The sequence below is a fragment of the Tetrao urogallus genome (genome assembly GCF_951394365.1).
Source record: "Tetrao urogallus genome assembly, chromosome: 1".
Taxonomy (NCBI): domain Eukaryota; kingdom Metazoa; phylum Chordata; class Aves; order Galliformes; family Phasianidae; genus Tetrao; species Tetrao urogallus.
Window position 1 is genome coordinate 149,800,552 of NC_136813.1, and position 11,024 is coordinate 149,811,575.

General features: G+C 37.3%; 1 protein-coding gene across 1 annotated transcript in view; it reads right to left on the minus strand.

Annotated features, from left to right (window-relative positions):
• Positions 1 to 4,408, minus strand: part of PLEKHG7 (pleckstrin homology and RhoGEF domain containing G7) — a gene marked incomplete at both ends in the record, with an annotated part of 30,709 nt that extends 26,301 nt beyond the window's left edge. Inside the window, 2 exon segments of the mRNA XM_079537118.1 lie at positions 2,631 to 2,653; positions 3,704 to 4,408. Of these exon segments, the coding sequence (XP_079393244.1) occupies positions 2,631 to 2,653; positions 3,704 to 4,408 (728 nt within the window).
• Between the last annotated feature and the right edge of the window lie 6,616 nt (positions 4,409 to 11,024).

The window sequence follows — 11,024 nt, forward strand, 5'->3', positions numbered from 1 at the left end:
TGAGGACAGACATCTATGTAAATCACCATAAAGGGATACAACATAGCAGAGGTCCCCAGGGATGGAGATGCTCCCACCCTGGAAGCATTTAAGGCCAGGCTGGATGGGGCTTTGAGCAATCTGATCTAGTGGGAGGTGTCCCTGCCTATAGCAGGGGAGTTGGAACTAGATGATTTTATGGGCCCTTCCCAATCCAAACCATTCTATTCTAAGATGTCAACATTTTAGTGTGGCTGTTGTACTGAGATAGTTGTCAGGTGATGACACTACTAACCAATTGGCCTGGGGAGGGCATTTGGACTCTGCTTTAAAGAGTTTGCAACGTATTTTATGGGCATATGAGATATTGAAAAAGAAGTACTTCAAGATAGCTGAGCCCAACTGTCTCAATTCATTGAAAATGAGCATCTTAGAGGGTTTTGAGAGGACTCTTCCCTAGCAGGGTGTCTGCAGGAATTGTACTGAACAGGGCATGGGGAAAATGAGCTGAGAAGAAATTCAAGGTTTTCTTTTATCAACATTTCTTCCCACTGTAGTGTTGACTTCAGCATCTCACCCTGTCTCCTCCATATACACTTCTGTCTGCTGCCCCTCTGGTTCTTTTGTTTATTTTGGCTGATTATTTTTAATCAGCATCAGTTCAGCATGATAACAGAAATATACAGTCATTAATGAAAGCTGTGTGAGGGAAGGTTGTCTAAAATGAGCACTTTTGCCTAAAGGATGGCTTTTGAAAGTACAGCCTGGGAGTGGGGAGAAGAGATTCATTAGTACTGGAGGGCAGCAGTAGGTTTTTTTACCCTGTATGTTATATAAGGTAGTGTTGGAGGAGGGTTGCCAGCTGTCACAAAGTTCTTCTAGACAGATAGAATAATCTGATATTTCAGCAGATTTCTTTTAAAAAAGAAGAAAAGAGCTAAAAACTGATTTTTTTTGTTTTACGTTTTCACATACTCCAATATAGGTCAGAATGAGAAACAGAAATCATAGTACACCATCCAAACTCTTTTTTCCCCCCCCATTCTTTCCTGCTAGTGGCCCTGGAACAAAGAGTACAATGTTCCCTGCGTGATTTCTTTGCTTTTAAAATGTCTGGATGGAAGCCCAGAGGCAATATCCTTGCTGACATATATTGGATTCCTTCTGAAGCCGCCAGGCAAGTGGCTCCACAAGAAAGTATGTGCATTAAAGATTTAGTACCCTTCTGGTTTTAGTCATTTGCAATTGATATTCTTCATATTGCCACCTAGTTTGATACAAATCACACACAGATTCTCACCCCATCAGTGAGCTATGCTTTTATGTATTATTTTTGAGTGGGATCAGAGCAGGCTATTCCTGTAATAGGTGCAGAAAGCCTACAGAGACACAAAGATTTCTTCTCCCCCTTCCCTCTCCTTCTCCTCTTCTCTACTGTAAATTCAAAAGGCTGAAGAGTAGGTTGGAAACTACAATTCAGAAAATTGAGGAGACCTCTTCCTCAGTGAACATGTTATTATGTGTGCACTCACACATCTGTTAAACTTTGTCTGGGGAACTGCATTGCATATTGATTCACGGATTGTATGTACCTTTTTCCAGCCCTCCCAGTATCAAACACAAATATACTTGGAACAAAGACCTGTTGGCAAACTGCTAGCATTAAATGAGATTTTAACCTCAAAAATGAGTAAATACTGGGACAAAGAGGAGATGTAGCTCAATTGTTGATATCTGCTGCCTTAGGAAGAGAAACCCATCATGGCACAGTCACAAAAAGCACTTCTATTCTGTACTTCTATTTGTTGTGAGGCTTATCTTCTGCAAGCCTTGCTCATGAGTACCAGTGCTTTTAACATACCTGACTCATCTGCATGCCATGTCTGAAATCTCCAAGGGAAACAAGTAATAAGTGAACCACCAGTTGGAAAGATGTTGCTATTAATGGTGGTACTACCTTCTAATTTCTTTTCTTTTGGAAAGAAAATAAATTCGTTTCCCTTTCTGTAACTGATCATCTTAAGGAAAAAAAAAAACATGGCTGAATCATGGCTGACTTTTAATCAAGGTTTTACTTTCTGATAATAGATGTAAGATCTTAATGCAATTCACACACCACCTAGACTTGGCAGAAAATGCCTATACTAATCTATAAAATTTGGGTATTCTCATTTTGTAGGATGAACAATCCCTTTGTCCAGCAGCCACCCTCAATTTGCTTTGCCAATGTCTGAGAACAATATTGAGCTATTTTGCTGGCTTCTTTGCTCCCGCTTCCCTCCCAGAGTGTTATGAAGAATGCCACTCAAGATTATGAGATGTTTCACATTCTTCAAGTTGAAATTTGACACAGCTAATCCAAGCAGCCGGGCCTTTTGGCAGCTAGTTCCTAGTGCAGTGCTCTCGGATGATCCAACCGAAATATGGTGTAAAATACTGCTTAATGTGATAGGGAGGGGGCTGCCTGTGAAAGAAAATCTCATTAAAATGTGTAGTTTAACAACCTGGTGACACACATTTCTTGAAGTAACCTACACATTAAAGTTGAGTTGTGCATATATGCCTCACTGTTCAGTTCTTCTTAGTGAAGTGGATTCATAAAAACATGTGGAAGTGAAGCCTGGAGTAAGATGAAACAAATGTATTCATACCTTTGTGTAGGCAGTCCACTCTTCTGAAAGAGAGATATTTTTGTTAGTTGGTCAGAAAGCAAATAATCTGATGTGAAGAAAGCTACTGATTTCTTAAGAGAAATGTACTAGAAAAACTTCGTAGCTAAATATTTCCACTGCTGTGGAAAAAAGAGCAGGACTCACTTGATATTCAGAATGTTTTCAATATTTGATGGGGGGAAAAATAGCTTTGGTATGTGGCACAAAACTAACCAGTTAGTAAAGAGTGCTGCATCAATTTGACACCATCCATGTTCGGTGAAACATGTAGATGCTTTCTGTGAGGCTGGAGTCAAACGTGTTTTAATTTAATTGCTTGTGGAAGTAATGCATGTTCTTTGAGAGTAGATCTGGTGGGAAAGCTGGCCTATGCATTCCCTTCCCTGTTTTCAGAGCTATAGGGCATAGCTGAACAGCAGAAAGGCTCCTCCCTTGCTTTTTTCCCATTACTGACTCTAGCACTCACTGCACCAGTGTTTATTTCTTCAGAAAAGATTATACAATTGGCTGCTTGCTTTTGGAGCTGAATATACCAATGGAGGGTGGCAACGAATGACAGAACTGGTTAAGTGGAAGTAATGAAAAGGAATGGCGTCTTTCTTAAACCTTAAGATTTGTTTTAGTAGTAGCAATCCTTAAGTTCAACTGTTTTGAGTGACTTCATTCTTGGTTGTTATGGGGCTACTAATGCTATATACTAAAAAAAATACAGAACTGCACTGGCTTAGGAATAATGCTGCTGATGGACCCAGGAAGGAAAATAACTCCCTAAAGCCCAAGTAGACCCTGGTTAAATTATCTATTCTTGTTCTTTCATAGCCCCACAAACAGTTATAGTGACCATCAGAATGAATGGACAGAGGTCCATTCATTGGAGTTGGGCAAGGCCAACTTAGTCACTGATAGCTGTAACTGTGCTTTCTTTCTGCTGTTATAGCAATAAAACATGGGCTGGTTTGCAATTTAGATTAAGAATTAGGCCATAGTGAATCAACACTGACTACATGAGCTTGCAAAAGAAGGCTGTCATCCTATCATCCCATTGTGCTTACCTGGATATCCTCCTGTGACACACAGCTGAAGTGGGGGAATCTCAGTGTAGCAGAGTTGGCTCGCCAAGAATTTTGGAGCATCTCTTTGAGAGTGCCATTGCTGAGAGGATTCTCTTGGCTTGGTAACTTGAATTTTGGTAACTTGAATTTAGCAGACTCTGGGTCTACTAAAGTTGTCTTTTTCTTTGCTATGGAAGACAGTAATTTCATGTAGACACAAGAAGGCAACGACAGCAAGGAAGACTTAGTGCACAGGAGTGGAGTTTTACAAATATAGTGGAGAGAGCCTGTGTATTCCATTTGATTCCCCAGCTTAGCTGTGTCAGGGGAGTCCTGACATGTCAGTGCGTGCAAAGCAGAGGCCATCCTTAAACACCCTAAGGTTGAAGAAATGGAAATTCTGGCCAGAGCATGCCGATCAAACTGGAAAGCTGTGTGATGGCTCCCAGTGCACTTCTCTGTTGGAAGCTTCAGAAGTGAAGACTCAATGTAGCCTCGTCTTCGAATGCAGTCACCTGTTGTTGTAGTGCTGTCCATATAAACTGATACTGGCTGTGTTTCACAGGGACTGAAGGTGTCTTCTGGATTGCTTTGAGACAAAGCAGCATTTCCTTTATGAAGCTCACTTTCCTTGTTTAGAAGTTCCACGTTGATGCAGGTTTCTTTCACCAGTTCTAGAGAATGATCAGAACTTTGTTGTTGCATCTTTCTTGATGAGCATGAACATTTGTGTCTGTGCACGCAAAGAAAACATTATCAGAAAAGGTTCTTAGAATCTTGTTGCATGAATTTTTATACGGGAGAAGATGTCAGTTGAAGTCTAAACAAAATAACATAGATATATGCTCTAGTACAGAAACTATCACCTGCAGTCTGAATCTCGATTAAATGTGATTAGTGAACAGCTTTAGGACTTTAGTATTTCAGCTAATCACAAGTGTGCAAGTGGTGTCAGCATCAGTCAGCAGAACTAATTACATGGTAAAGACCAGCTGTGTATCTGGGAACTGTGTTCATCTAGTGCTGCAGCCATTTGATTTCCTGTTGCTACTCGCCCATGAATAAACAGTAACTCTGCTGTACATGGAATAAAACTGAAGTCACTGGCTCTCTGGAATCGACTGGTTGCTAAATAGTTTGCATACAAACAGTAATTACTCATTGAAAGCTTATTCAAATACAATTTAACATTGATGTAAGGTGAATCTAATTGTTCTTTTCATCAGGAAAAGTATTTTCTTGTAAATACATGTAATTCAACTAACGAAGAAAACATTTTATCAAAGTACCTTGTCTCTTGGTTGATGTTTAAATAATGTTCTATGATTCACAAGGCTCTATTTTAAGATGTTTTGATGACTAGTCTCTCTAAAATTGGACTAGCATTTCGATTTGTAACCGGTGACTATTAAGCCTCTTCAAATTCTGTAATTTGTCTGAACAAAGCTGTTCAGAATTTCTGGCTTGTTTGGGCACTTTTATTTATTAGAATGAGTTTATTCACACGTATGTTAGCTTTTTGCTTGAGCTACAGGTAGAGTTTTGAGTGCTTACGTAGTCCCATAAGACTGATTTTTTGAAGTGATAAGAAACAAATGCTCTCATCAGGTTATCTGGCTCAAAATGCTGCTTTTTACAACTCTTTAGTAGGTAGAAGACAGTCTTTCAAATGATTGCATGAAACAATACTATATCTTTATGATGGAATTGTCTTCATTCATAGCTGCAGTGAATAGCCAGAAATATATAAGCACCTATACATTGTTTTTTGGTTAAAAAAAAAAAAAAAAAAGGTTATTTTCACCTTATGCTCATTAAAATGGACATAAAAATCACATTCTCTGTATATAATCAATGACAATAGTAAAAAAACAGCTACTATTTTTCAATTCTGAGCAAGATATGATTGCATACCATAGCTGTGAGATTTGTTATTATTGCTTTATGATTCTTAAAGGTTTGTTTTGTGAAGTGCAATCACATCTAGGTTGTATAACAAAGGAAAATGACTGATCATTGTTTGGACAGGCAGTCTCTTTGCTTTTTTTATTAAATAGCCACTTCTTCCCCATGGAGAATTTTGTAACTAGATGCAGAATTTCCAGATGCTCATGTGAATAGAATTCTGTTGTAGAGTTAGAAAAGATTAAAGAAGTATTTAAACTAAAAAGAAAAAAAAAAAAAAAGAAGTCCTAAAAGATAGAAATAAAAATGTAATAAAAATATTTCTTAAGGAAGTTAAATAGTAATTTCTCTGCATTTCCAAAAATGAATGGGAAAAAAACCTCTTTCCATTTAGTAATCAGTGACACTGACAATTTAACTAATAGCTGAAAGGGATAAATGTCAGAAGGAGAGCAGAACAGTTAATTTCTCAAACATTTCTTCTTTTCTGTTGGAAACCAGTTCATTTGGTTTGCAGTAACCTGTAGGTACTTGTACTAGGATAAGGTTATGTAAAATAATAATGAAGGAACAGCTGTGTTTTGTGCTGAAGTAGAAATGGAAATGATTTAACTGATTTGACAAAACTTCACTCTACCTAAATTTGATATGGGCCTAGTCAAGGATTGATTTGGATATGTGTGAGACCTTAAAGTTAGGTCTCTTCCAAAGCTGAAACACTTCCATTTGTAGTTTCTTCCAAAGAACATATTCAAAAGAAAATGTTTGTTGAACACTGTTACAGTTGCAATACTCTGATATTAGCTGTGCAGAGTTAACTCACCCTCTTCACAACTTTTTTAATCTGTAGGACATATCTGTTCACTTTTTGAATATACAGATAATGGATCATTCTTTTTACTAGTAGCATTTGAATCATTAAAAGGTGATGTTCATGTGTTAGCAAACAAATGCATGTGAAATGTGTTTATAACACAAGTACAAAGTACACAGCCAGCAGTGAGCCTTGAACACGCATAAGATTGGGTGTTCAAATGATAACAGTCACTTCTGTTGAGCAAATTATGGGAACTGACCTGGGTAGACTTGGCTGAAATTTGTTCTGTTTATTTGTTTGATTCAGCCAAATATGGCGTTACCTACATACAATGTGCCTGTCTATCTATAAAACTGGAAATCATTGCTTTGAGAATTTGACATGAATTTAATTTGTACTTTTTGTCAACACTATCTATCTATCTATTTATTTAAATGATGGAAGTGAATCAATGTTACTGATGATCTTCTTGTTAATGATAGAAAATTAATCTCTACTGTAAATTCACAAGAGAATTCATCAGTGAATAGCAATGACTACACCAGAAAAATGGCCTACTTCTTTTAGTTTTAGTTTAAGGAGACAAGATAAAGTAAGAAAATGGTGTTTCTTATAATGAAAATAGAGGTAAATGTAGAATAGCTGTGGTATTTTGTCTTTCTGCCACATAACAATATTCTTATGTTTTTGTAGCCACCTAAAAGCACCTGGGAATTTACTACATACAACTGACTTTAGTGTTCATTTTGGTGTTGACAGTCTGTAGACAGCTATTAGAATATTAGTTCTCCAGTGACTGAAACTGCAACTTTTTTACGTTCATCATCGACATAAAGCAAAGCACCTTTTGAGTAACCCACTAAAAAAGCCTTGTTCATTGACAGCATGAACACAGTACTGTGTGACTAATTTAAAAATCTGTGATTGGAACCTGTGTGTCCTGTAGAACAAATCCAGAGATGCTAATGACTATTTAAGAACATCACAAAACCAGGCAGTAATTTCCCTAGATTGGAAATGCTTCCTTGGTTTTCCTCATCGCTGTGCCTTTGAGATGTTAGAAGTAGTTAACTATTTTCCACTACAGTGAAAAAAACCTACAGATTCATTGTCTCAATGGGATATTTACATACATGTCTGAATTTTAGATTGTTTGATAGTGCACTATGTTGATGCAGTCACCACTACAAAATACCATGAATAGCAGTTGCCATGAACTTGGCGTCACCTATTTTAGTAAGCAATATATCTAAGTGATTTATACATCCCTCTCAGGGATAAAGCTTGGAATTTAACTGTGTTACTTAGAACACAATTGCACCCACCCTCTCACACATATCTTAATCTAACAGAGGGGTTAATATAGTCACAATTTAAAGATCAATACAGTTGCAATTATTCTTTCTTCCCTTGCAGAAAAAAAACCCCAAAATATTTTGGAGTATAATTTTCTAAAAGTTAGAAGAACAATGTAAGGCATTGAGTTCGCTTTTGCTCCGGATTTTCTTTTCTGGAAAAGTTACGAAAGTTACAAAATGTATTCCAGTGCCCTTTAGTGAAGATCAGAGTTTTCCAGCCAGGCTCAGGTTAAGAAAAAACAAAATACCTACTTGGAAAAGTTGTCCAAAGAGATCAGCAAAACAACACAGTTACAGGTGGGTATGTTCCCCACTGCTAGATATCAGGCAGTAATGAAGACAATAGTTTTTATAAAGATTAATGAGTAATGTCAGTAAACAAACTTAAAATCACTTATCAAAATATTAAATAGAACTCAGTTGATATCCACAGTTGCAAAGTATTTATCCTTAACAGTGGACAGCTGTGATACTGTGAAAGAAATGTTACCTTTGTTTTAAGATGGAGTTTTTTGTATCTGCTCCAAACAGGGAAAAAGCAAAATTCACAGTATGGGTGAATTATAGGCTTGCTGTATGAGGAACAAAAAAAAAAAAAAAAAAAAAGAAAAAGAAAGAATAAGAATTTGACTCCTTTTAAAATTTAAAAAATTGAGATATTTTGAGCAATTAATTGGATGTTTATTGAGTCATATATATTTGAAATATTGGTAAATCAACAATGGTCTCACAGACTACTTTCACCTGCACAAAAAAAAGTGACTGCTTTTCATGAGATAAGAGATGAAATACTTATTTTTGTAACGGTGGCAGTGGTCTTGCCATTAACATCAGTGAGCTTTGAGATTTTAGGCTCACAGTAAGACCTAAGAATGAAACTTACCAATGTAATATACTTTTTAAATGTTCTGGATGGTGTTCACTCCATCTATCTGCTAAATAAGACCTCTTGGGACCCTGTCAATCCTTGCTTCTGAAAGGCTCTGCTTTGTTCTAGGGATGCAGTATGGATCTGGGGCTAATGAGGGATTACTAATGACTCCCTTCTGGGATTTTCTGCTTTCAGCACCAGATATTGGCTGGATTTGCATGATCTGAAAGAGTCTGGACCTTGTATTTTGTTTTTGAGGGGAGAATGAGTGTGGATCTGTGCAGCTACCAGGTTGGAGGCTCCATAGTCCAGCTTAATGTGAATTTATGAGGCATTAGTTTCTTATGACTGTGTCTTCAAAGCACTACATCTTTCAACTTTCAGTTCTACTGCATTTATTTTATACTTTGTTCCTTCATTAAGTTAGCTTTTAACACATAATGTCAACTGATAAACATTTTGGCCAAATGAAATTAATTTTTATGCTTAGGACTGAATTTGAAATTTTGAGAAATACCTTCAAGAGCCTTAAATTTTCAAAGGCCGGAAGCAATCTGGCCAATCACACAAAAACTGGTGGAAAGGTGCTTGAAAGCTGAGTGAAATCTTTGAAACCCCTTGATCAGATTGCCTACAGTAGACCCCAGCCACCAGATGTCCTTTGTAAGTTTAGTCCCTGTTTTTAACCCACAGGCTCTCATGACTATTTCTCAGAAGAAGTTCTTCACAGTCCATCCATTTCTTAACATCCTTTAATAAAAGGCAACACCCCCACTTCTCCTCTTTTGCCTATTCCTTCTAAAATCTTATAGCCATCAATCATGGTATTTGAGATGTGTGGGTCATCATATTGTGGTTTTTGTTTTTGTTTTATGATAGCAATAGAATCATAGTTTTCTAATTGCATAATGGTTTCCAATTTTTCCTGCTTATTTCCCATGCTGCGTGCATTGGTATAGAGGCACTTCAGCTGGTCTTCTGGCTGCAAAACCTACTTGGAGAGGCCCTCCTAAAAACCTCTGGGAAAAAATCTGAGGTTTTCCCTTGCTGTATCTTAAAGCAGCATTGTTCACTGACTCTTCCTCAGCAGTATATGCCCTTCCCCATCACATCTTTTTTGAAGCCCCAGTGATGAGCCCTGCTAGATTGCTGCATAGTATATATACCATAAGATGCTGCAAGTTGAGGGTCTCCACTAGTATTGTGTCCCTTTAATCTACTGATGCTATCCTGCACCTTGTTGTGAAACCTTCTATTTATGTTTGCAGTAAAATCCAGTCTATTGAAACTGGTAGCTTTAACTACAGTGAATGAAGATTTTACCTTTCCTCGCTCCTTTTAAAATTCCCTCCCCCCCCCCCCCCATTGTATTTATTTGCCCTCAAGTCTTTTCTCCATTTCCTACCATTCGACTATACAAGTAGTTATAGCAGGGGGCTTATAAAGCAAGATGGTGTATTAATGCAGCAGCCAAATGATCACAAGAGATACTAGTCTGCAGGATGCAATGGTTTTATGTACGAGTGGCAGTGGAATTTTGTCAGTGCTTGGGAGGCAAAACCTACCTTAGCAATATCCATTGACATCACTGTACAGATGCTTTCTGTGTATATATTTGTGCATATCTATGGAAATTTTCTGGCCAAAAATGCATTGTTATCATTGCAGTAAGTGTGTAATTTTCAGTAATTGAACTGTAATCAGTGGTTCTATTTAACTCTGGCGTTGTATATACTTTCAAAGTTATCAGTAACTGTTTCCAGTGACTTTTTGTTTAATATTTGGCAGCAGTATCTCAGGAAACTTAACATTATAGAATATAAGTAATGAAGGAAATGGCTGTAGCTCCACAGTTAAAGAAGAGTTAACATTTTTATTTAAAGAAATGACGATTTTCCCCCGTGTTACATGTAGTATTTACAACCTGGAGATGCCCTTATCTCTCCATTCATTACATATCATCCCTAGAGGCCTGCCCCAAAATAGAAAAAAAGTGTTTTCTGAGTCATGTAGTTGCTTAGTTGGTGGACAGTACTTTTATTTTATTGACATGGCATTCATACAGGGTTTACACTTTTATTATATCTTTTCTCTTTGATGTATTTCTCAAAAATAAACAAAACTGTGTTTTGAGCTAACTTGTTGGTCACTCACTAACTCAGTTTGCATTGCCAGGAATCAGAAATTTGCCATCCTGTGGCTTGAACTGAGGCTTTTTTGAATGATCACTCTGTCCTGAATGGACAGTGGTATTAAATCTTGCCTGAGAAAACTAATGGGTAGAGATCATTCCATAGCAAGGAAGGAGTCCAAAGTGTATTTAACCACCAGACTGTCAAAATAGTCAAAAATGAAAAAAAACTCCCAAAC